This window comes from Lygodium microphyllum, chromosome 12 (assembly GCF_053477565.2).
Source record: "Lygodium microphyllum isolate KBCC chromosome 12, Lygodium_microphyllum_v1.1.10, whole genome shotgun sequence".
Lineage (NCBI taxonomy): Eukaryota > Viridiplantae > Streptophyta > Polypodiopsida > Schizaeales > Lygodiaceae > Lygodium > Lygodium microphyllum.
In genome coordinates, this window is record NC_141146.1 from 48,745,306 (window position 1) to 48,772,264 (window position 26,959).

The following is a 26,959-nucleotide window of genomic DNA, read 5'->3' on the forward strand; positions in this document are numbered from 1 at the left end:
AGTGCTAATGTCCTTTAGTCATTGCATGAACTTGGCTTGGGGCAATGTGTTGAATGCCTTGCAAAAATCCTCAAAGCAGCAATAAACCCTCTTCCCATGCGCCCTATCTTCCTTTGTAATAGCTTGGAGGGTCAATGTATGATCAAGCATAGTGAACACTCTTTTGAATCTTTCATGCCCTTGTGCTCTATATCCATGTCTCTTTGCCCATATGCTAAGCTTATGCTCTAAAATGCAACCATATATCTTGCCAAGTAGTGACCGATCATGATCGTCTTGTAATTCTCTAGTATCATAGGTCACCGCTCTTAAAGAGTAGTACAATGGTATGCTTTATCCAACTTGTCGGAAAGCCCTCACACATGGCTCAATTGAGAATGTGCATCAACAAGGGAGCAAGAACTTCACATGCATGTATAAAATGTTCCCCAACAAGCCATTATGATCTTGTTCCTTTCCATTTGAAATCTAAGAATTGTGTCTATCACCATCCTTGTAGTTAAGTATGCATTGCAAAATGGATGGGGCCCTTGCGGGGGGGACAAAGGGGGACCGACCTTCTAAATCATAAAGGTTCTCTACATACCTGTACCATGCCTCTAGTGTTGTGATTGGGGTGCTTGGTTGCCTTTCTTAAAATATCTCCCATGCCCTCTCGCTATCTCTCCCCGAAAGCAATCGGTATATCTTTGCCTCTAGTGTAATCAAAGGTGCTCGTTTCTTTCGGCATACTAGTGTCAAAAGATCAATTGAGCTTGCCTTTGTGTAGTGTCTTTGGTAGCTATCTTGTGCTTTAACTTTGTGTGTGTCTCACGACACTCATCATCATACAAATTGTTTTGTGGAGCAGTACTTTGTGGGCGGGTGGAGAAGCCACAAGGCACGTGCTGCTGATGCATGAAAAACTTCTCCAAACCTTGTTTTGATTTCATCCAAAGAGCAATATGGGTCCATACAAAACATGAGAGAGAGAGAGAGAGAGAGAGAGAGAGAGAGAGAGAGTAGTCGAGGGGTTCGGCTGCCCTGGTCGCCAACCAGCCTGACGATTCTGACCTACACGCCAGCTGCTGCGCCCTACCCTGCCTCCCGTCTGCTCATCTTTTGCAGACTTGTGTGCGTGTGAGAGTCCCATTCGGCGGCAATGGCAGCAGTCATAAATCAGGTGCGTCTGAGTCTTCCTCCTTTCACTTCTACAGAGGGTTACGCCTCCCTGCCTGCTTCACACGACCTGCTACTGGACGACTTGCACATTATCCTCCTGCATTCTCGAGGCATCTGACGTCAGACACAGAGAGTGGGAAGGTGAAGATCGAGCAGGCCTGTGGTTTGCCTGATCTGTAACAGGGTTTAGTAAGACGTCTGTGATCAGCAACTGGTGCTACTATGGAGAATTTGCAGGAATCAAATGGTATTGACATGGCCTTTCTCGATCAGCATACAGGTCAAGGGAATGACCAAGATTTGGAGGGTTTGGATGGGGTTTCGTCAGCTGGAGACAGTGGGCAGTTGATGGATGGGGATGGGGATGGGATGGGAAAATGTGGTAGGATGTTGGTTGAAGAACCGGTCTTAAGCGCGTTGCACCCCCACACAAAACCCAAAATTTGCCTCAGCTAGATGTCAATGTTTCTTGCTCAGAGACTGATGGGCCTCTTCAGTTCATGCTGGCCTCTGCCAATCATTTTATGTCGGACTATGTACTTGCTAATGAGGGAAAAGCTAACTCCTTACAGGATGGAGATCATGTGGTTGTAGTCATGGGAACGAACATGGTTTTACAACAGATCGCTGCTTCCCATGAGAGGGCAGCCATCTTTTACTTTATTGGAAGGACTCCCTTGATCACCAAAATTCGTGCTTGGCTGTAGTCCATACTAGTTAGTGTTGAACAATGCCATAATGATGTTTCTGGGCATATGCAGGCTCCTCTTGTTGAAGAGATTTACGATGGACCCGAGGGGGTTCTTTGAGGTTCTCTTTTGTTTCTCGGACGTGCGGGCTCTTGTTATGCAACACATTTCTTTATTTATGGACGGACAGCTAGTTCATATGGTCCCTTGGTGGCCTGTGGCCGAGTTTCAGGAGGTGCTTAGGTAGGCATGTCCAATTTGGGTGGAGGTGGTTGATTTTCCTTCACATCTTTGGAGACTCCTCCCTTTGGTTTTGAGAACCCTCGGTGAGATTTTGGTGGAACCTCGGCTGGCTTCTCACAATAGGAATAGAGCATGTATTCTTTGGGATATAGGGAAACCTCACCCGACCAAAATCTGCCTTGAGGTTACAGGGTTGCAAACCTTGGTGTATGAATTGAAATGGGGTACTTTTGCTGGACACTGCTTTAGATGTAGCCAATTGGGCCATTTCATTTTTGAATGCGACAAAAAGCTTGAGGTACTACAGTGCTCCATGGATCTTGACATGGTTATGCAAGGCCACCATCCTCAGCAGATGTTTCAGCAGCCAGAAGCGGATCTTGAGCAGCTTTCCCAACATGGTTGAGATGACGGGACAAAGGATGTTTTTCAAGTTGGTGTGGAGCGTGTGTCGCTTGCGGTTGGGGGCGGAATTTGTCTCCTCAGGAGGATTCTTGGGTCATTGTGGGTAGATGTAAGACCAGATAGGATTCTTATTCCACTTTTGCCCATCCACCGCCTCATCCTATCACTCAAACCTTTCAACGCAGAGGCAAGGAGTTTTATATGAAATCTTAATCTTCCCGTACATTGGCAGTGGATGATAAAACAGTTTCCTTCTCGTGCTTTGATTGCTGGTTTACAGAGGACAGATCTTGTAGATATAATTCGAAGTGAAATGGAGAGATTCTAGGCAGTTCAAGCCATTGATGTGAAAGGGAGAGGGGAATAGGTGGCTTAATAGTTTGTCTCATTTGTGATGCGAATTGCCTTGTGGAATGTAAAAGGTAAATTTTCGCACAGTAAGCAATATCGGTTGTGGAAAGTTGTGTTAGTTGGAAATTGGGATGTCTTTTGTGCTGTGGAGCATAAACAATACGCTTTGGTTGGCTCTTCTTATGTTTACAAGGATTGTGCAGTCTTTTTTAGTGGTCGAGCTCCACATTAATTGGGGGTAACGTTGGTTGTCAAATCGCTCCTGCAACCATCGTTGGTTTCTCAGGACGCTTGCGGCCGATTTTTGATTTTGGAAATACTTTATGAGGGGGAGGTTTTGTGGCTGGTGGGTGTATATGCACCTTCTACTCCAAGGGAATGTCGCCAACTTTGGGATGACTTGCACTGCCTTGCCATGGCTTGTCAAGGCTTCGTCATGGGTGATTTTAATGCATGTGTTTTTGGGGATCAAGCGACTTCTCCGCACTCAGTCATGGATGCCCTTGAGAGAGAGGCTTGGGATGCCCTTGCAGTTGGGTATTTAAAGCATGACATGTGGTCCTGGATGTATCCTTCACAATCAGGATATACTTAACATTCTTTTTAGCATCCAAATACCTGGGCCACATTGGATAGGATCTACATTTGCCAATCTGACTCTTTTCTTCCTGCAATCATTGACATGTGGGTGGAAAGACAACATGTCTTGTCGGATCATTACCCTTTAGTCTTAGAAATGAGTCACAGATCAGTTAATGCTTTTAAGGCTCTCCTTGCTCGGTTACCTCTTCGTTTTAACCAATCTTTTCTGCAACAAAATCAAATTTCGGATGGTGTTAAGCAATTGATCGCTTCTTTTAGCTTGAGGGCCTTATTTGGAGGGATGGATGCATGGAGGGTTTTTATGGACAATGCTTGAGCATTTTTCAGATAATATGGTATTCAACATGCTTTCTCTTTACGAGTTGAATTGCAGCACGCTTAATCTTTATTGGCTCATTCATTGTTACTATGTCAGGCAGAAGATTACAATGATGACTTGCTCACATGCATCGAATGCTTGAAAGGTAGGGTTCAATCTCTTCAGGAAGAGGAATATGCAAAATACAAATTGCTGGCCAGGGCTGAAGCTTTACACCAGAAATAAATATGCCCGGGAAAATATAGTGCGTTTAATGGATGGACAAGGTGTTATGGTGACCGATCATACTTCCATCATTCGGATGAGCGTTGAATTTTATAGATCCTTATTGGGTCTGCAAGAGTTTCTTTCAGATGCTGTTCATTTTGCTCTCAGATATATTTGCGGGTTGGTTAGTAATCGGGTCAAACCCGATTGGGTGGATTTAATGGAGGCTGATATTTCAGAAGATGAAGTGGAAGAAGTACTATCCCACTTGCCTCAAAGGAAAAGTCCTGGCTGGGATGGGCTGTCTAATGAGCTGTTTTCAGCCCATGTGGAGTAGCTTAAGGACTCATTAACTCACCTATGTCAGCAAGTGTGGAATTTTGGAACAATGCCCTTGGATTGAAAGATTGTTGTCATTAGGTTATCCCAAGGTTCCCTCTCCAACGTTTTTGGAACAATGGAGACCTATTTTAGTTATGGGTTCTTTACATAAAATCTTTTCCAAGATCATTGCCAATAGATTGTAGAAGGTATTGTTAGCAAATTAGTCAGCTCAATTGTGAGTCTGTGTTGTAGAGGCTGTGGCATTTTATGCAACATTTTATGTAGTATTTATATGGCATTTTCTGGCGTGTTTGTAAGGGTTGGAGAGCATTTAATGCTAGCTGACCAGCATTAAATGCTGGTCGATTGTATTTATTGCTCCCCCCATTTTATGCCTATTTACTGTTGGCCTCCTCCTCCTCTGTATGTACTTCAACCATCACTTGTGGATTCTTTAGGGGAGAGAGGAGCCGGTGTGAGGGTGCCCACACAGCCAGTAACTCACTGTTGTATGTTGCTGTCTTGTGTTCGATATGGATTCCGTTTCCCGAGCATACATCTGAGTTCTCATCTGTATTTGTGTTCATTCATTCATTCTTTCTCTTGTCTTGTGTTTCAATAGTTTATTTCAGCATGTTGTTTATGCTTCCATTGCTGCACCACTTCTGACATGGTATCAGATTTCAGGTTGTGCACACCTTGTGCTGTGTTTTATTGCTGATTTCAGGACTGATTTAACTCTTTGCTGCCCTGGCGACTGCTGTCAACCTGATTGCGACCAGTTTTTGGCTTCCATACTCTGCGTTTTGATTAGCATCTGCATCATCTGCGTGTCCAACATCTCCTACTGCCTGTGTTTTCATCATCAGGCTGTTGGCGATAGTTCCCTACACCTGTTTATGCAGTGTGCAGCCTGTTTTCTGCTGTTTTCAGCACTATTTTGGGTTGGGCGACTGGCAAAACAGGCCGTTTTTACTGTTTTTGGTAGATTTGAACTGATTTTTTGACTTTGTGCAACAGATTTTGGCTTATTTTGATCAGACTTTGGGTTATATTGTATGTGAACTCTTGCTTTTTGCAGTCTATGCTCGTGGTTTGGCTGTGTTCCCTCTCCCAATTCCTTCTTTTCTCTACTTCTTTTCTAAATCCTCTCCAGATGGCTTCTCCATGCACATCCATTGATGACAAGCTCCATGGACCTGATTATTACACGTGGAGTGCAGTGATGAAGGCTTGGTTTATTCAGAAGCAGTTATGGAATGTGGCTGGCGGAGCTATGGCACGTCCTCGACAACCTTCTCTTGTTCCATCTGATTTTGATGAAGACAACCATGAGGAGGCAGTGTTTACATGGGATTCGGATGATACCCATTCTTATTCGGCATTACTTTGGTGTATTTCCAAAGAAGTCCTACCGGTGGTTACCTCCTGTACGATACCTTCAGACGTATGGTCGAAGTTACAGTTGATGTACGAGGCTTTTTCCACCATGAGGGCTGTTATTCTCTATGGCCAGCTCCAGTAAGTGAAGTTTGAACTCAAGGAGATGATCCAATCATTCCTACTTCGAGTTGCCCAACTCAAGGACCAGCTTCACACTATGCAGTCTTGTCTCTCAGAGGCACATCTTGTTGGTACGGTACTCTACAAGCTTCCTCGGGAGTTTGATGGCGTGGCGAATGCCTTACGGGCACAGACATCTACCACTCCTGTCGGTTTTCTTCATATGTCCTCCATGCTACTTGAGCATGAGGCTACTTTGCGACTATAGGGGAGGCTTCCGTCGCATTATGGAGGTTCAGGTGAGGCTCTTGCAGTTTCAGAGAGGGATTCGACGAAGGAGAAGTCGAAGGCCGAGTGTTACCATTGTGGCAAGAAAGGTTATTTACGCCTTTTAGGAAGAAAAAGGAGCAAAAGACAAAGTGGGATGTGGACTCCTCCAAAGAGTCATCATCAGCCCCTGATTCCGACTTTGATCCCCTGGCCACGGCGAAGTCCAAGACGTAGAAGGGATCAACTTCTTCGGATCATGGAAGGGCTTGATGGCCCCTTCCTCTGCTACTTTCTAGTGATGGCATGATGACATTCCTCACGACTCTTCGGTGCCAGAGGGAGTGTGAGAGGGTGTGGTGGTGGGGTAAGCGTGCCTCATCTATATTTTTCTATAGATGCACAGGATCCAGAGAGGGATGTTCGTGACGCATCGTCGTTGTCTGGCAGTGAAATCCTAGAGTATGGATTTGACATCTGGGTTCATGATGGATTGTTCTCTTCTTGATAGAGAGCGGGAGGCTTTCGTCTAGAGCTCAGATGAGGGGACACTTTGGCAGTTTTGGCCGAAGGTGGAGATTCCATGGTCACATGTTCAAAGATATGGTTGACAGATTAGTCTTGTCAGTCCTGAGTGACATAGGTGACATAACACAGAGAGCTGCTATGATTCTTCTCTATTTTCAGGTGGTGCTGTTATGATCGACAATGACATCAAATACTCTCCGAGGCATCTTGCTGGTGGGCTGGCCACTCCCTGCTTGGATATCCATGGTTCTTTTGGTGGTTCTATGTTGTCTTGTTTATGATTCCCCATCATTGTACTATTGTATTGTATCAGATCACCTCTGATTTGAGAGAGGGTGTTAGCAAATTAGTCAACTTAGTTGTGAGTTTGTGTTGCAGAGGCTATGGCATTTTATGTAGTATTTATATGGCATTTTCTGGCGTGTTTTTTAGGGATGGGGAGCATTTAATGTTGGCCAATCAGCATTTAATGCTAGCCGATTGCATTTATTGCTTCCCCCATTTTATGCCTATTTATTGCTGGGCTCCTCCTCCTCCTCTATATGTACTTCAGCCATTACTTGTGGATTCTTCAGGGGAGAGAAGAGCCGGTGCCAGGGTGTCCACATAGCCAGTGACTCACTGTCGTATGCTGCTTATCTTGTGTTTGATATGGATTCCGTTTCCCGAGCATACATCTGAGTTCTCATCTTCATTTCTTCATTCTTTCTATTGTCTTATGTTTCAGCAGTTTATTTTAGCATGTGTTTATGCTTCCATTGCTGTACCACTTCTGATAGGTATTTCCGCATCTGGTTCATCCACGTCAATATGGCTTCATTAAAGGTTGGAATATAATGCACAACATCTTGAATGTTCAATTGGGAATTGACTATGCCAAAGCTTCAGGCCAGCAGGTGGTTATGCTTCAGCTTGATATTGAGAAGGCTTTTGATCATGTTAGCTGGTCTTTTTTGTGACAATTAATGTCTACAATGGGATTCGGTTCTCGCATGATTTCTTTGGTAGATACCATTAGTCAGCGTGCTGTGGCTCGTATTGCACTTAATGGAGGGATAACGGAGGAAATTGCCTTATCCCGGTCTCTTCGGCAAGGTTGCCCTCTCAGCCCTTTGCTGTTTGCTTTAGTCACTCATCCGATGCTAGATAAGTTGGCTAATCCAAGTGAGATAGTTGGTTTGTCTCTTCCCTTTGGTATCCAACTTGTGGGTCAATCTTTGGTAGACGATTCTTTTATATTTCTTAAGGCAGATCGCACTAATGTTAATCGGGCAATGATGGTGTGGAATCTTTTCGCTTTGGCATCGGGTCTCCATATTAATACTCAGAAATCTACTCTTCTCTCGTGTACGGAGAATGATCTACAAGCATTGGGCTGGCATGGTATTGTGATGTCAAAAGAAAATATAACCAGACACTTAGGATATCCTATTGGTGTGGATGTAGCCCCTCGTGCCTTGCTAGATTGGATGGTCTCCTAGATTCTTGATAGGTTTATGTAATGGAAATCTCAAGGCTGGCCTCTACATGTCTGACTTAAAGTTGCTCAATGTATTATGATCAACATGATTTCGTTTTTTTTGCCATTGCTTCCTTGGACTAAGAAGTCCCTTTCAGAATTGGTCCAGCCTATCAGATTCATGTTGTGGAAAAAGAAAGGCAATCGTTTGGGACAAATGTGGATTTCGTGATAGCATGCCACTACTCCGAAAAGGATGGGGGGTGTAGCTTTGCTAGATGTTAACTTGCATATGGCTGCTTTGAGGCTAACCCTTTTGTAGGCCCTATGTGTACAGAGTCATCCTTGGTTAGATATTCCTAAATTTTTCATAGAAAAGATTGGCATATCTCATGGTAACACGGTTATACCATGGTGGCATGTGCTCAATTCCTTGAGGCCTATTAAGGTCTCTCAGTCTTTTCTCCTTTCTTATTTGATTGCATCCTGGCAAGAGATGTTACATTTTGCAGTTTGGCACCCTCCTGATAGTCATGAGGAGGTGAATTTGCTGTAAGCAGAAGTATTGGCCTCCTCTAGGTTGTTGGACTGGTCGGATAAATTTGCAGAGATATAAGTTTAATCGGATGGATCGTTTGGGGTTGTAGACTATCGTTGATGGTGTTACTCGTGGGCAGCTCCGTCTTTATTCTTTCAGGCGTATTCGTCAGCACTTCCGGGTTCCGTGGGGATATAGTGACATTTGGTGATCCATACAGTACAGACTTCAGAGGTTCACTCCCTTGCCTGCATGATAGCCATTGCAACCATGGTGTGACTGGATGTTTGTGCTTTGTGATGATTTCGAGAAGAGGTCAGCTAATTAGATATATCATTAGGTGGTGGAGGCCAAGAAATGGGTCTAGGAAGGTTAATAAACTATGGCATATTCGGGATAGTAAAAAGAAATGGCAGAAAAGATTTATACAACTTTGGAAATCTAAGGTTCCATATTAGGGTAAAGTGTTCATGTGGAGGCTACTCATTGGGGGTCTTCCAACTGGGGATGTGCTGTGTGTCCGAAAGATTTGTGCTGGTCGTTGTGTTTTCTGCACTACATGTGATGAGACATTGCTTCATCTCTTTGTCTCTTGCCTTGTTGCTCGACAAATTTGGAGTTTTATTTCCCACATGTGGCCTTCAGCGACTCAACAACGGATGCTTCCTTGTTCGTGGATTATGGGAAACATGCCTTCTATGTCGTCTTTGCCTTTAGATTATTCCTGCCTTTTTCATTTCCTTAGGTGGACAGCCCTATGGCATATTTGGCGCACTCGTAATGCCTTTATTTTTGATTCGGTATCGGGCATCCATGGTTATGTGGCCCGTGTTCGTGGTTTAGTGCTATGGCAGATCTCTTCTATGATATCAGCTGACCTGGTTCTTTCTGATATTGCTGCGCCTTGGCTAGCTATTGTTCGCTCTACTCTTGCTATCCTTTCGGTGTGATCTCTTAGTGGTACTCATGTAGAATGGTTGTTCTTATAGCCTGATGGCTTCATTATTGTTGTTTTTCTTTTTGTTTGGTTGGCCTGAAGGCCTGATGTAAATATTTCCATACATTAATGTGTGTGTGTGTGTGTGTGTGTGTAGAGAGAGAGAGAGAGAGAGAGAGAGAGAGAGAGAGAGAGAGAGAGAGAGAGAGAGAGAGAGAGAGAGAGAGAGATTCTCGCCTGTGGCCCTCGGCGACTCAGCTCCGAATAACAACCTATTCATGGATTATGGGAAAGCTGCCCTCCGTGCCTTCTTTGCATTCTACTTATTCCTGCCTTTTCCAATTTTTCTTAGATGGACTGCCTTGTGGCATATTTGGCGTACTCGGAATGCCTTTATTTTTGATTTGGTCTCGGGCATCCATGGTCATGTGGCCCGTGTTCAAGGTTTTAGCGCTATGGCAGATTTCTTCTATGATATTAGTTGACTTGGTTCTTCCTGACATTGCTACCCCCTGGTTGGCTATTGTTCGCTCTACTCCAGTTGTGTGATTTTCTCTTTGTGCTAAAGTCTTGATAGTCTTTCGTCACTTTCTTTGATGACGTGATGGTCTGATGTAACAGAATGCAAGACATTTTGTGAGAATGTTGACCTGATGGTTTGATATATATATTTTCTACTTAATTCAATTATCTTCACGAAAGAGAGAGAGAGAGAGAGAGAGAGAGAGAGAGAGAGAGAGAGGACTGGTTATGGAGATATTGCTGGAGTTAAATGATAAAATGTCGGTTGATGAACTGGACTTGTGTGTTTAGGATTTGCCTCAGTGAAATGTTCATGCTTCAAATGCTCTTAGCTTGAGGGGCCTTTTCAGTTTATGCTGGCTATTGCTAATAATCTAAGGTCGGATTATGCTCAAGCCAATGAGGGCAAAGCAAGTTCTTTACTAGTAGGGGAACATGTGGTAGTTGTCATGGGTACATATTTGGTTTTACAACAGATTGCTACTTTCCATGAGAGAGCAGCCATCTTCTACTTCATGGGAAGGATGCCTTTGATCACTAGAATTCGTGCGTGGTTGCAATCTATGTTTGTCAGTGCTGAGATGGGTCAAGTTGATGCTTCAGCACAAGTGCAGGGCCCACTTGTTGAAGAAATTTATGATGGGCCGAAGGGGTTTTTCGAAGTCCTTTTTCACTCCCTTGAAGTTCATGCTTTTATTATGCGACGTATCCCTTTGTTTATGGATGGTCAATTAGTACATATGGTCCCTTGGAGACCTATGGCGGAATTTAAGGAAGTATTTCGGCAGGCATGTCCTATTTGGGTTGAGGTGGTTGATTTTCTTGTGCATCTTTGGAGACTTCTACCTTTGGTGTTGAGAACTTTTGGTGAAGTATTGGTGGAGCCTCGGTTGGCCTCCTGCAACAGGAATAGGGTCTGCATGCTTTGGGATACATGGAAACCTCGCCCGACTAAAGTCTCGGTTTGAGGTTTCGAGATTGCAAACGTTGGTTTACAAGCTGAAATGGGGAACATTTGCTAGTCACTGTTTCAGATGTGGCCAATTGGGCCATTTCATTTCTGAATGTGATAGAAGCCCAGATGTTTTGCAGAGTTTAATGGTTCTTGACACGGATATGCATGAGTATCATCCCCAACAAATGGTACAATAGCTAGAAGTGGATCATGAGCCGCTTGTCCAACATGGAGATGATGATGGAAAGAAGAACGTGTCTCAAACTGGTATAGAGCATGCATCGATTTCCATTGGTTGGAATTTGCCTCAGCAGGATAATTCTTGGGTCACTGTGGTTAGACGCAATGCCAGACGGGAGCCTCATTTGTCTCCCGCCCACCCACCCCCCTTGCCTATCACTCAAACTTTTCAACGTAGAGGTAGGGGTTTCTACATGAAACCTCAACCCTCGCGTTCTCTTGCAATCGATGCGGAGGATAAAAGGGCTTTTGATTCTGCTTTGCGCTTTGATTTGCAAGGAAGGCTTGTGCCTCTTCGTAATCTTTACCGTTCTTAGCAACAGCAGTTTCCTTCCCGTGATTCAATTGCTAGCTTGTAGAGAGCAGATTTGGTAGATGTGATTTGAAGTGAAATGGAAAAATTTCAGGTAGCTAAAGTTGTTGATGTGAAAGAAAAAGGGAAAGGGAAAGGGGTGATTTAGTAGTTTTCTTTCTTTGTGCTATCATGAAAATTGCTTTATGGAATGTGAAAGGTGTTTCTTCGGGCAATAAGTAGCATTGGTTGTGGAAAACAATGTTAATTGGAAATTGGGATGTTTTTTGTGTCGTGGAGCATAAACAACATGCTTTGGTAGGATCTACCTATGTATACAAGGATTATTCGGTTTTTTTTAGTGGACGCATTCCACTTAAATTTGGAGTTATGTTGGCCGTCAAATCATCCTTGCAACCATCTTTGGTTTCTCAGGACCCTCGCGGTAGATTTATGATTCTGGAAATCCTATATGAGGGAGAGGTTTTGTGGCTAGTGGGGGTGTATGCTCCTCCTATTGCTTGAGAATGTTGTCAACTTTGGGATGATTTGCAATGCCTGGCCATGGCTCGTCCAGGCTTTGTTATGGGTGACTTCAATGCATGTGTATCTATGGATTAGGCAACTTCATAGCACTTGGTCATGGATGGTCTTGAACGACAGGCGTGGGATGCTCTGGCAGCTATATCCTTGAAACAGGACGTGGTCTTGGTTGCATCCTTCTCAGGCATGATATACTTATCGCTCTCTTTAGCATCCAAATACTTGGGCCCGACCGGATCGGATCTATATTTGCTAGAGTGATACTTTTCTTCTTGAGGTTATTGATATGTGGGTGGAGAGGCATCATGTTTTGTCAGATCACTATCCTTTGGTCTTGGAGCTGAATCACAGACCTGTCCATGCCTTTAAGGCCCTCCTTGCCCACTTGCCTCTTCGTTTCAATCAGTCATTTCTGCTAAAAAATCAGTTTTTGGAATATATTCAGCTGCTGATTACTTCTTTTAGCTCCAGGGTCCTCATTGAAGGGATGCAAGCTTGGGCTATATTTAGGAATAATGCTCGATTGTTATTGTTAGCAGATATTAGTCAGCTCATGGTGTGAGTCTGTGTTAGAGGCTGGGCATTTTATGCAGTATTTTATGGCACATTTTTGTGGCCATTTATGATGTATTTTTTAGCATTTGTTGCTGGCCGACCAGCATTAAATGCTGGCCGACCTGCATTTTATGCTCCCCACTTTTGTGGCTATTTATTGGGCTCCTCCTCCACAGTCTTCGGTACTTCAGCCATCAGTGGAGATCCTTCTGGGAGAGAGGAGCCGGTGCTGAGGAGCCCACGCAGCCAGTGACTCACCGTTGTATGCTGCTGTCTCGTGTTCGATATGGATTCCATTTCCCGAGCATACATCTGAGTTCTCATCTGTCTACTGTGTTCATTCTTTCTTTCTTTCTTCTGTCTTGTGTTTCAGCATTTATTTCAGCATATTCTTTACGCTTCCATTGCTGCACCACTTCTGACATGGTATCAGATTTCAGGCTGCAACCTATTTGTGCTGTGTTTTCTTGCTGATTTCAGGAATTACACCCTTCTTGCTGATCAGCCAGCTGTCCTTCCTGCTGGCGACTGCTGATTTGCTGCTGGCGACAGTGTTTCAGCATTTGCGTTTTGCGTTTTTCTGGACAGATTTGCGTTTACTGCTGTTCCACTCTTTGCTGCCCGTGTTTCTTTCATCCAACTGCTGGCAACAGTCTTTAGCCCCTGTTTCTTCAGTTTGCAGCTTGCGTTTTGCTGTTTACAGCATTATTTTTGTCTGTTTTTCTGATTATTCAGGCCGTTTTTGCTGTTTTTGGCAGTTTTTGACTGATTTTTTCACTTTGTGCAGCAGCTTTTGGCTTATTTTGGTCAGCCTTTGGGTTATATTGCATGTGAACTCACTATTTTTGGTGTTTTTGGTTGCGTTTTGGCTGTGCTCACTCTCCAAACGACCTTCTTTTCTTCTACTTCTCTTTTCTACCTCCTCCAGATGGCCCCTCCGTGCACCTCAAGTGAAGATAAGTTACATGGACCTGATTACCTCACATGGAGTGCTGTCATGAAAGCTTGGTTTGTGCAGAAGCAGCTATGGTACATCGTCTGTGGAGCTCTTGCTCGACCTCTCCGTCATTTTCCTCTTCCTGAAGACTTTGATGAGGACAACCATGAGGAAGCGGTGCTCACATGGGATTCGGACGATGCCCGTGCTTACTCGGCGTTGCTTCGGTGTATTTCTAAAGCAGTCTTACCGGCGGTTACCTCTTGTAGGACATCTCCTGAAGTATGGCAGAAGTTGCAGCAGATGTACGAGGCACCTTCCACCATGCGGGCCGTCACACTTTATGGCCAGCTCCAGCAGATGAAGTTTGAGCCGAAAGATACTATTCAGTCTTTTCTTCTTCGTGTTACGCAGGTACAGGACCAGCTTCGGCACATGCAATCTGCTCTTCCAGAGGTGCATCTTGTCGGGACGGTCCTCTACAAGCTCCCCCCGGAGTTTGATGGAGTGGCCAATGCTTTGCGGGCGCAGACATCATCGTCTCCTGTCAGTTTTACACATATGACCTCGATGCTTCTTGAGCATGAGGCATCCTTGAGGTTACAGGGGCGGCTTCCGGCACATTATGGAGGTGAGGCTTATGTAGCTTTAGAGAGGGGTGACGGGAAGAAGAAGTCGAAGGCCCAGTGTTACCACTGTGGCAAGAAGGGACATTTGCGGAAGGACTGCAAGAAGTTAGCGGCTTCCAGGAAGAAGGAGCAGAAGACGAAGCGGGATGCTGACTCTACCGATGAGTCCTCTCCTTCATCAGACTCCGACTCCGATCCTCCGACCAAGGAGAAGTCCAAGGCGCGGAAGGGATCCTCTTCTTCGGATTGCGGGAAGGGCTTGGTGGCCCCTTCCTCGGCTGCTTTCTAGTGGTGGTGATGCGGTCATCCCTCACGACTCCTCGGTGCCAGAGAGGGAGTGTGAGCGGGTGTTAGTGGGGCTGCAGTGCCTCATCTATATTTTGATACAGGTGCACAGGTTCCAGAGAGGGACGTCCCTGACGCATCGACGGTATCTGGCAGTGAAATCCTAGAGACTGGTGTTGATTTCTGGGTTCATGATGAGCTGTTCTTCTTGACCCAGAGCGAGAGGCTTTCGTCTGGAGCTCACATGAGGGGACACTTTGGTGGTTTGGCCAAAGGCGGGGAATCCATGGTCACATGTTCAGAGACATGTTTGGCAGATTGGCTTTGTATGTCCTGAGTGACATAGGTGACATTACACAGAGAGCTGCTATGATTCTTCTCTATTTTCAGGTGTTGTTGGTACGATCGACATCGACATCAGATACTCTCCGAGGCTTCTTGGTGGTGGGCTGGCCACTCACCGCTTGGACATCCATGGTCCTTCTGGTGTTACTTTGTTGTGTAGTTTATGATTCTCCATCATTGTACTATTTCATTGTATCCGATCACACATGATCTGAGAGAGGGTGTTAGCAGATATTAGTCAGCTCATGGTGCGAGTCTGTGTTAGAGGCTGGGCATTTTATGCAGTATTTTATGGCACATTTTTGTGGCCATTTATGATGTATTTTTTAGCATTTGTTGCTGGCCGACCAGCATTAAATGCTGGCCGACCTGCATTTTATGCTCCCCACTTTTGTGGCTATTTATTGGGCTCCTCCTCCACAGTCTTCGGTACTTCAGCCATCAGTGGAGATCCTTCTGGGAGAGAGGAGCCGGTGCTGAGGAGCCCACGCAGCCAGTGACTCACCGTTGTATGCTGCTGTCTCGTGTTCGATATGGATTCCATTTCCCGAGCATACATCTGAGTTCTCATTTGTCTACTGTGTTCATTCATTCATTCTTTCTTCTGTCTTGTGTTTCAGCATTTATTTCAGCATATTCTTTACGCTTCCATTGCTGCACCACTTCTGACAGTTATCCCGACAGTATGGTATTCAGCATGCTTCCTCTTTACGCACTAAATTGCAGCATGCGCAAGCATTGTTGACCCACTCGTTGTCTTTGTGTCAGTTGGGGACTCCAATGATGACTTGCTTACATGCATTGAATGGTTGAAAGGCAGAGTTCAATCTTTATAGGAAGTGGAATATACTAAATATAAATTGCTGGCCAGAGTAGAAGCTTTACACGACAATAACCGTCAATCCCATAAATTTTTTGCTCGATTGCATAAAAAATATGCTCGTGAAAATATTGTGCGCTTGATGGATGAGCAAGGTGTTATGGTGATTGAACCTACTTCCATCATTCAGATGTGCGTTGACTTTTATAAATCGACGGTGGGCCCATATGAGACTCTTTCAAATGCGGTTCTTTCTGCTTGTAGATATATTTGCAATTTGGTTGTTAACCAGGTTAAGCCAAAATGGGTTGATTTGATGGAGGCTGATACTTCGGAGGACGAAGCGGAAGAGGTACTATCTCATTTGCCTCGAAGGAAAAGCCTTGGCTAGGATGGGCTTCCTAATGAACTATTTTCGGCCCATGTGGAGCAACTTAAGGACCCATTATCATGTCTGTGTCAGCAAGTGTGGAATTCTGGTGAGATGCCTTCAGATTGGAAGATTGTCGTCATTCGGTTATTGCCCAAGGTTCCATCTCCATCCTCCTTGAAACAATGGAGACCCATCTCTGTTATGGGTTCTTTATATAAAATATTTTCTAAAATCATTGCCAATAGGTTGCAGAAAATATTTCCATAGTTGATTCATCCACGTCAATACGATTTCATTAAGGGCCAGAATATAATGCACAAATTTTTGAATGTTCAACTAGGAATCGACTATGCTAAAGCTTTAGCTTAGTAGGTGGTTATACTTCAGCTTGATATTGAAGAGGCATTTGATCATGTTAGTTGGTCTTTTTTGCGGCAATTAATGACCACCATGGGATTTGGGCCTCATATGATCTCTTTTGTGGATATATTAATTAGGGTGCTGTTGCCCGCATCATTGCACTTAATGGAGGGATTACGGATGAAATTGCCTTGTCTTGATCTCTTCGACAAGGCTGCCCTCTCAGCATCGAGCAATGGTTGCATGGAATATTTTTGCTATCGTATCGGGACTTCATATTAACACTCAGAAATCTACACTGCTTTCTTGCACGGAGAATGATTTGCAGGTCTGGGCTGGCATGGTATTGTGATTTCTAGGGGAAACATAACTAGACATTTGGGCTATTCTATTGGTGTGGATGTAGCTCCCCGTACATTGCTAGGTTGGATGTCATCCTGTATTCATGATGGGTTCATATATTGGAAGTCTCAAGGGTGGCCTCATCGTGTGCGACTTAAGGTTGCTCAATGCATCATGATCAGCATGATTTCGTATTTCTTGCCTCTGCTTCCTTGGACCAAGAAGTCTCTTCTGGAATTGGTTCAACCTATTCGATTCATGTTGTGGAAAAAGAAAGGGAATTGCTTGGGGTAGGTGTGGATTTCGTGGCAGCATATTACTACTCCTAAAAGGATGGGGGGAGCAGCTTTGTTGGATACTAACTTGCATATGGCAGTCGTGAGGCTAGCACTTTTGCAGGCATTATGTATAGAGAGTCATACTTGGTCAGATATCACAAACTTTTTCATAGAAAAGGTTGGAACCTCTCATGGCAGCACGGTTATTCATGCTTCTTGGTGGCGTGTGCTTAATTCCACAAGACTTGTAAAGGTCTCATAGTCTTTTCTCCTTTCCCATTTGATTGCCTCTTGGCAGGCGATGTTATGCTTTATAGTTTTGCTCCCTCCTGATTCTTGCAAGGAGGAGAATTCGTTGCAAGGAGAAGTGCTGGCTACTTCCAGGTTGTTGGATTGGCCTTACAAAAATTTGCACAGAGATAAGTTTAATTGGATGGCTCGTTTGGGGTTGTAGACAGTCCTTCATGGTGTCATTCTTGGACAGGCTCGTCTTTATTCTTTTTGGCATATCTGTCAGCACTTCGGGTACCTTGCGGTTATCATGACATTTGGTCGTCTATACAGGACAGACTTCTGAGGTTCTCCCCGTTGCCAGTATTATAGCAGTCCTCTCCATGGCGTGATTGCAAGCTTGTGATTCTTGACGATTTTGAGAAAAGGTTAGCTAACCAAATTTATCATCAAATGGTGGAGGCCAAGAGATGGGTCACGGAAAAGGCTAATAAAGTATGGCATACTCGGGATAGCAAAAAGAAGTGGCAGGAAAGATTCATCCAACTTTGGAAGTGTAAGCTTCTGTATCAGGGTAAAGTGTTCATGTGGAGGCTACTAATTGGGGGTCTTCCAACTGGTGATGTGCTGCAAGCCCGCAAGATCTCTGTTGGTCATTGTGTGTTCTATACTACATGCGATGAAACAATGCTTCATCTTTTTGTTTCTTGCCCTGTTGCTAGATAAATTTGGAGTTTTGTTTCCCGTGTGGTGTCTGCGGCAACTCAGCACCGGATATCAGTTCGTTCGTGGATTATGGGAAATATGATTTCCTCGTCTTCTTTGCATTCAGATTATTCGTGCCTGTTCCATTTCCTTAGATGGACAGCCCTATGGCATGTTTGGCGTACTCGGAATGCCTTCATTTTTGATTCAGTATTGGGTATCCATGGTTATGTGGCCCGTGTTCATGGTTAGTATTATGGCAGATCTCCTCTATGGTCTCAGCTGATCTGGTTCTTCTTGACATTGCTGCTCCCTGGCTGGATATTGTTCGCCCCACTCCAGCTGTCCTTTTTGAGTGACATTTCTGAGTTACAGTTCTGATAGACTTTTAGTTGTATCTGTGTTTTTTTCTTTGCTGACATGATGGTTTGATGTAAAAAAGTGAGACTTGTATCCTTTCTGTTTGGTTGGCCTGAAGGCTGGATGTAAATATTCCAATATTAATTTACACTCACTCACTCACTCACTCACTCACGAGAGAGAGAGAGAGAGAGAGAGAGAGAGAGAGAGAGAGAGAGAGAGCACAATTCCATTACGAAAAAAAAAAGAGAGCACAATTCCCTTGTTTTGCAGAAATGGTTGGATATGGCAGTCTTAGATTTACAAGAGTCAAAGCAAACTGGAGCTTTTGCACTGGAACATGCAAGGGTGCTTATGATGGAGAAGGAAATCTTGAAGGAGAAGCTGAGGATACACCTTGATCTGTGGGACATGGATAAAAGGCAACTTGAAGAAGCAGTGTGTGTCGTAAGTATCTTGAAGAAGCAGCTGTGTTTAGATGCAATGGGGCTTTTTCTGACACACAATCACTGGGTCTGTTTCATCTTGTAGGTGAAAAGAGACCAGCAGAGGAACATTGTTGTTCAAGAGTATGAGATTGCTTCCTTGAAAGTTTCAATGGGTTTTCAGCAGCAAGAGGCTCTTTGCTTCAAGTTAAGATTGGGTCTGTTCAAACTTGCTCTGGTAGTCTTTGATTAGGTCGTCGTCTTCAATGATAGGTGGTTCACCAGGTTTAATTTTTTTACATGGCTAACTTAACATATGTACCTGTTTTGTTTCTGGGTTGTTACACTCAAAGAGCAAGCTCTGGATGATGTAGATCTTCTGTCTTCCAGGCTTCATATCCTTGGTCTGCAGCTTCAAGAAAAAGTATGGACGGGTATCCTCCTATTTCATTTGATATTGTTTCCATGTGTAAGTCTGTACCTTGCTCATTACTGACTTTCATGGGAGCAGGATAAGCTGCTTAAAATGAGTGAAGACTCTGCCTCTAAGAAGCCAAATTTTGAGTCGAATGTGGATTCTGAAGATTCATCACAAAAAGAAAAAGCTCTTTTGCATCAGGAAGATCTTGACAAATTAACCAATAAATACCTCTCGGAGGTGAAAAGTTTGAAAAAAGAGCAATCTGCTTTAAGTGCCAAACATAAACAGGAAGTATCTGCCCTTCTCAGAGAGAAGAATTTCGTTTGGAACCAGCTGAAGATGATGGAAGATGACTACTGTAGCCGTCTCAATAGGAAAGGACAAGAACTCAAGGTAGCTGAAGAAGATATACAGAAGCTTCAGTCGAAGGTTGAGGAATTGCAGAGGGCTCATGATGAGAAAACTGTTGAAGCAACGGTGCTGAAGATCAGTGTGCAGACAGTGGAGGAAGAGCTGCATAAACTTAGAGGAGAGCTTGCCAGTATAAAATCAAGTGAAATTGAGGTGGCCAAATTGCACAATGTTAACGGTTCGAAGATTGTGACAATGAAAGGCTCACCAACAGATCTGAATGGGCCCGCCGGAGAGCAAAGGATTGGTGGAGATGTCAAGGTACAAATATCGGGGGCTATCACAATAAGTTCAACATTTTCCCATGTGGGAGAAGAGGCTGTTCTCCCTTGTTTTTCCTTGTTAAACATTATGAGCTTCTGAGAGGGAAGGACCGCATACCTAGCTAGGAGTGGTTGCGGGTGGGGGGCTGCCAGCCCACCCCCGACCACTCCTAGCTAGTTATTGGATCCCTCACCTTCAGAAGCTCGTGCGGTTTGTGGCGGGGGCCTGCTGGCCAACCCAACCACACCTAGCTAGGTATGCGGTCCTTCCCTCTCAGAAGCTTATGGTGTCGCTGTCATTCAGAATGTAGATTTATAGTGGAAATTTGTCTTAAACTTCTTGTGGATCATGATCATTCGATGAACTTTGCATTTTGCATGTGGCTTGCAGTGAATAACTGAGATTTTTTTAATGAATGATGATCATTTCACTGTGAGATATCATAATCACACAGAATCAAGAAGCTGAATCACAGCAAGGTTCTCAGGATTTCGCATTCAGAAAGGAAGAAGAGCTGAAGAAAGCCTGGAAGGTGATGGAGGAATTAAGGCTTGAGAATCAGAACCTGCGGATGCTGTATGCTGACTTGGAAGCCCAGATCAAACAGGTGGGTTGATATCTATGGCTACTCTGTGTATTCTCTGCTCTGTTGTTTGATGGGCTTCCATTGTTCATACACTTATACATGGACTTCGTAAATGTAAGGCCTTCCTCAATGGTGATTGTAATGGTGAACTAATGGGCAGAAGCCAGAAAAGCATAATAATCGAGAATGTGGTGGGAAGACTGAGGCGACTCGGAATCTGACAGCTGAACTGGACGCAGTTGCCAGCCGTGCGGACGATGACAAGGCATGTTTGAATTGGTACAACGTAAAAACAATGTTTTTTTTACAAAGCGTTCTAAGAGGAGGTGTGCTTTTCTGACAGGCCTCTCATTCACTTGCCTGTACGAAGGCCCTCGAGTCAGATCAAGAAAATCAGGTTTACTCGCTTAATATTAAAATAAATACCCAAATGCCCGAATTTTGCAAAATATTCCTCAAACTTTACAATGATCAGAAATACCCTGAAATTTGAAATTTGAGGGGCATTTCTGAAGATTCTGATCGAATGGAAAGGATGTGCAATTCGCCGAGCATGTAGTAGTTGAATTAAAATACGAGAAGTATTTTAGTAAAATTTGAAATTCGAGAGATATTTTCCATTTTTTTCAATTTCTTTTGAAAATATAGGGGCATTTTGGTAATTTTCCTCTCTTAATTTTATAAACGTACAGAGCAATGGAGGCCTGTCAACAGCCCAGGGGAGGAAAAGGCCTGCGTCAGAGAACTCCAAGCTTGCAACTAGAGTGAGTAGTAGTAGTAGGCAATAAACAAAAGTAAGAGAGCCAGTTTTTTGATGGGTTCAACGCCAATGTTTGATGAATAGCTCAGTATGGAATGTGCTCTGCTTTTGCTTATGGTATCGAGTTTTCCCTGTGTATACGATGCAGGAGAATCAGCGTGAGGTCCTTCGTCTCAGAGATGCAAATGTTGATGGTAGATCAGCGATGGAGGCCACAAAGGAGCTTTCCAGCAGCTTAGATGATGCATCATCGTGCCAGCAACGCCGACACACGTCCTTGAAGAAGAACAGGCTCTTCTCCTCTGTTTTCGGCATACCCAAGGTTCTATCATCTGGAACATGATATATGTATCTACGTATGCTTCATTGGGTCCTTCCAAATCACCTACATGCTTAGTTGCATGACTGTTAGCATCGCCCCTTTGGGCATACGTTATCACAACGGTATCTTCACACGGCGATTCTTTCAAAAATTAAAGCAGCCTACCTTCAGGAAAGAGTGCTTATAACACAAGGAAAATACTGCTGCACGCTTGTGTACCCTTGTTCTATGCTAACCAAATTTTCCTAGTATGTAAAATAGGGCCCATTCATGTAAACAGAACATGATTGCTTTACTTTATTGGACTCTAACGTTGCACGTTTCTCCAGGTGAGTGTTTTCGAGTAAGCTTAGAATATATCTAAAAAAAGCCCATTGCTGGGAGAGTCCCTTTTGTCTCTCGTTAATCAATCATCAATTGAAGTGCACCTCACACTTGATGAGTACTACTCAACCTATCCAACCTTGGTGTTTGTGCAGCTATGGCAACAATGGTAGCTATGCAAACAGCCATCATCATGAGTCATGAGTTGAGCTTGAATCTGCAATGCTGATTGGATCCACTTCATCTCGGCGAAGTAAACACTCCACTTCTATTATGGATAGCTAGCTAAGCACCATAAATACATTCACGAGTAGGGGTTTCTGTACTTTGGCTCGCAGGTTTTAGTACTATTAGTCCAATTTTCTATTGCACCATCACCTATTGCCATAAAGCCATTAGAATCATTGAACTTGACCTCGAAGTTTGCACTTAAATTCATAAAGCCAATGTGTACCCTACCTCCAAGGTTATGGTCCACATATGTCCATCTCAAGTTACACCAATTGGGCATAGGAGTTTTCAAAGGTATCGTAGAACCAAGGCTTTGAATGAAATGAAGTCGATTAATCATTTCAATGGCGATTTGCTTCTCACCTTAAATATTTTGGGGATGCTTGTGATTTGTTTAATGATATCAATGATACTAGTGTGGTAGGTGCCTTTGGTTTAACCTTAAAAGAAGTTACCAACAATATCAACTATCGCTACCAATAAGAAAACACGAGTGTAAATGTAAACTTTAGATTAGTGTTCCACAAAAGAAACCAATGTTTTCTTCAATGGAAAACAAATGCAATGGCAAACTGGAAGGAGCTATGCTTCATCTTTTTAGAGTAGAATTCTTTGATTTGCCTTCTATACACCAAAGTTGATATTTAGGAATGGAAGATGTGTAGGCATAAAACCCAATAAGTTTGACGTAGAGACATGGGTTGATTTGGATGAGTTATGCAAGTCCACCACTATCGTGTTGTGGTCAAAACAAGTTTATTTCAATGTTATTGAGATAGAAGGATGTGCTTATGATTTATGGAAAAAGATATGCGATCTTTTGATAAGCAAAGTTTGGCATCTCAATTGTATTGGTTAAAGAAGCTTGTGGACTTTTGCATGGAGGACACTTCTATGTCCACTCATTGGAATGAGTTTCATTTATTTATTAGACAACTTGGTATGGTGGGCTTATGTAATAAATAGTTAGGTTTTACAAATTTTTGGAGGATATAATAGTTATGTATAGTTTTACAAATTTTCATCCATAGGTATAGTAAATGGTTTTGGATGCATTGATAGGATAGTGAAATATATAATCGATTTAGTTTTGTGATTTGTGAAGCCATTGTGGCCGAGTGCTCATGGATTAAAAAGATGGTTTTAAGGTTAGTGTTTTGTTTCGGGTGCTTGAGATGGCACTATAGGGGGATTGGTTTCCATGACGGGGTAATTTTCATGAGGTATGATGGTATTGTGTTCACATCATGGCTATTGAAGACAAAGTGACAAATGAGATTGTCATGAGCGAGACTATATGGGAGTGGGAGTAGGGTAACTCTTTTGTGGTTGTAGCCTTTGAAGATGGGATAGATTCGCTAATGAAGAGTCAATGTTCTATGTCATGAGTTTCTTGTGAAGGACATGAGGTTGCTAGTATGTTGTGTGGGATGCTAGTGAGATGTGTATTATACAACTTCATGAGTTTATTGTGAAGGACCTTGGTGAGATGTGGACTATTCAATGTCATGAGTTTCTTGTGAAGGAAATGAGGTGGCTAGTACATTGTGTAGAATCTTGGTTAGACATGGATTATACAACTTCAACCTTGTGATGTTATTAGGCCCTTTTTAATATGCACTAGTGAGACTCAATGTGCCATTCTTTTGCGACCATTTGCACTAGCATGAGCATAGAACCATGCATGTTTTTTTGCAGGATTTTTTGGGTTTGCTTAGAGAAATTGCTTGGCAAATTTCTCCTACTCTAATTGACATGGAAATTAGTCCTATTATTAACAATAACTTTGTTTCTCTCTCTTAGCATATCATTCATATAATGGAAAATACAAAGGACCCACTCTAAGTTAAGAATACAAAAATAAACCTTGTTATAAAAAGAAGCTAGTGATTTAGGTGTAATTGTTAGTCAAAAGGGTGTGCACATGTGCGCGTGCACACACACTCTCTCACATACACTCCCCATTTCTATCATTTTAACTCTCTCTCTCTCTCTCTCTCTCTGTGCGTGTGCACACTCCCAATCTCATTTAAAGCTTGATTTTCTTGTCTTGGTTATTAGATCTCTCCACTAGTGTGGAGTTTTCTTGTCACCAATGCAAGACTTGTAAGCATTTTAAATGAGAGAGAGAGAGAGAGAGAGAGAGAGAGAGAGAGAGAGAGAGAGAGAGAGAGAGAGAGAGAGAGAGAGAGAGAGGAGGCTTATTAAGGCCTCTCTTATCCAATCCTCATTGAGCCTGTCTTTGCTCTATTATTTTGTTGGTCATTCATTCATTATTATTATCATTTAATTTTCATTCATTTTGAGTCATCACTTATTAGTACTATTGTTCATCCATCCTCGTGTGTTTTATATTAGTTCTCATGTTCTCACAACCAACCCTCATGTGCTTTATATTAGTCCTCATGTTCTCACAACCAACCCTTGTCACACAAATTAGATCATTTGGAAATCTCCCACTTCTCTTTGTAATATATCTAATGGATTGAACTTCTCAAAAGGCATGGGGATTCCAACATGATTCTTGTTGCCAATTGGATGTAGTATTCTATCTTGTTTTCAAATGCTTGAGAATCTTTAAATTTTATGACTCCAATTGCTTAGTTAGATAAAAAAACTAGGGGTCACTTTCATGCGGTTCAAGATTAAATTCAACCAACTCAACCTTGGACTCTACCAGTGGCTTTGGTCCTATCGGTAGGATCCCTCATTAGCAAGCGCATATGTCTTGCCACAACCCTTCGATTTGTGACTCTTTTTTTGACTAAAATTGCATAAGAGTGAGCCTAAGTCTGATTGTCACATCAAAATAATTTTTCAAAAATTACAAGCACCTAGAAAAAATTTGTGTTGCATGTATTGCTACACTTGTTGCACTTGTAGCTAACTTAGCCATGCTTCCAAAACCTTTTAACCTCTAAAACTAATCCATGGACCAAAAATTTGTCAAATGACCCTAATATATTTTGATGGAATAATCATTCCCATTTGAATTTGGTTTAGAATGTATAGTTTACTTTGTTGAGTAGAATGAGCTCTAACCTCTAAAACTTGCTATTGAACAGAGACTTGCATGCATCTATGTTCAGAAGACTTGTATCTTAATCTCAACTCTTCCTCTTAATCAACATTAGTCTTAGAATACTCCAAGTGTTGGTACTTTGTCTAGCATAAGTATTGACAAGTGATAAGTGTTAAAACCTCTAAAACTTGCTATTGAACAAAGGTTTGCATGCGTCTATGGTCAAAAGAGTTGTATCTTAATTTCAACACTTCCTCTTAATTAACACATTAGTCTTAGGATATTCCAAGTGTTGGTACTTTGTCTAGCATAAGTAATGACAAGTGATAAGTGTTAAAAACTCTTGGGTAAGCAATGAATGAATAGCTCATCATTACAGTATGTTATCCATAGAGGCCATTGTAACAACATTTGAGTGCTACATTAAATATGAAAAACTTCATTAGTAATCTTTTCCCCCATCCCAATTCCCAAATTGGAGCTTCCATGGATTCAAATTTGAGATCAAATATTCCATTCTATTGTATATCAACAACAAGTCCTTATGTGCCTTTTTGGAGCGGTGGCATAGTAGTGCTATATATTTAGGATGCTTACACATCCCTCCATAAGTTGTATACCAACTTCAACAATCAAAGGAGGGGAAAAAATAATAATATTGTGACTCCATTCTTGATGACAACTTTATTAAGACTACCTACAATAGTTGAGGAGCTTGTCTTTACACATGTTGGACTTGTCAGTAGTGTATCATATTGTTGAGATTCAGCAATCACACTCACTGACAGCCTCTTTGTATGGAGCTTCAGGGCCAAGGTCATGCAAGCTTACCTATCCCATATGCACATTGGTGCCTACTGCAGTTTCCTACTTTCCTATAAAGCATTGTACTTGCTTCCTTTTCTTAATGCAATGATAGTACTCTTTTCTTATCAGTAAAGTGTCAGTGTCATTGTCCACATATACAAGATTGTGTTTATGAGTCCAAGTCTCAATCTTGGAACCTAATTCACTTGTGTAACAAACAGTGTCTTTGTCTTCTCCATCATGAGTTTACTCTTCTCCTTTCATCCACCATAACTAACTGTCATGCTCTAGATCCATGTACTTTCACATGGTATCAGAGCCCAGACGGGCATGGCACTACTCCTTCAGCTCCATTTCACTTTCATCTAGCTCAGCTTGAGCTCAGTCTAGCTCAAGACTTCATCTTCTACTCTTTTTTCTCACTGCTCTGTTTGGCAGCCATAGCCAAACCTGCACCTACCTGCCTTTGAGGCCTTGGATCTCCCAAACAAAGCAATATCTCCATATGCTTCCTTCTGGAGGATTGTTCCTAAACTCCTTGGGCTTCCCTCTGTTGCATAAGAGTCCGACATTGGGTTCCTATAGCTCCAGCAGGTTCCTATAGCTCCAGCATTGTCATTCTTCTTTGCTTCTGTCCTGTGGCCACCATAGCCAGCCTGGACATACCTCTGATATAGGGCTGAGATCTCCCTCTATAGGTTAAATTAGCTTATGACCTCTTCTTGGAAGATGTTCCCCAACATTACACGCAACTCTCCATCACATTAAAGCCCAACATTACTGCGCCCTGACATCGACATTGCAGAAATCATCGCCTCCTGTCCGAAATTGCGTCTACCTGCGTCTTTCTGCTCTGCGCATGACGAGCTGCCCACGATCTAGTCGATCTCCATGGGGCTTTGATAGCCCTTGAAGTAAGCTATATTTCTATAAAAAAAGTTTTGAAAATCATCAAGTACAGCTCCTGCAATCTGAAAAAAACCAGGCCCCTGCCTTAGAAACCCTAATTCCACCATAGCCAAAATCTCCCAAGCTCATTTTTCTCTCAGTTTCTCACTCCTGCCACTAAACCAAGCTAAA

General features: G+C 43.0%; 1 protein-coding gene across 2 annotated transcripts; it reads left to right on the top strand.

Annotated features, from left to right (window-relative positions):
* Positions 1-926: 926 nt before the first annotated feature.
* On the top strand, positions 927-21,823 carry LOC148027737 (uncharacterized). 2 transcript variants are annotated; one of them, XM_087689436.1, is made up of 10 exons: positions 927-1,162; positions 18,580-18,753; positions 18,838-18,949; positions 19,085-19,155; positions 19,243-19,824; positions 20,315-20,434; positions 20,574-20,678; positions 20,757-20,810; positions 21,106-21,177; positions 21,322-21,823. In XM_087689436.1, exons 1-10 carry the CDS (start codon positions 1,142-1,144, stop codon positions 21,514-21,516), a joined length of 1,506 nt encoding a protein of 501 aa, XP_087545562.1. In that variant the 5' UTR covers positions 927-1,141; the 3' UTR covers positions 21,517-21,823. The 2 variants fall into 2 exon arrangements, with proteins under 2 accessions (XP_087545562.1, XP_087545561.1); XM_087689435.1 differs by having other exon boundaries at positions 929-1,162; positions 20,282-20,434.
* The last annotated feature ends 5,136 nt before the right edge of the window (positions 21,824-26,959 follow it).

Excerpts from the sequence above, each read along its gene's own strand:
- LOC148027737 (XM_087689435.1), top strand. The coding sequence starts at position 1,142 with ATGGCAGCAGTCATAAATCAG. Across the intron at positions 20,435-20,573 it reads TGGAAGCCCAGATCAAACAG|AAGCCAGAAAAGCATAATAA; the intron begins GTGGGTTGATAT and ends ACTAATGGGCAG. Across the intron at positions 20,679-20,756 it reads GCCGTGCGGACGATGACAAG|GCCTCTCATTCACTTGCCTG; the intron begins GCATGTTTGAAT and ends CTTTTCTGACAG.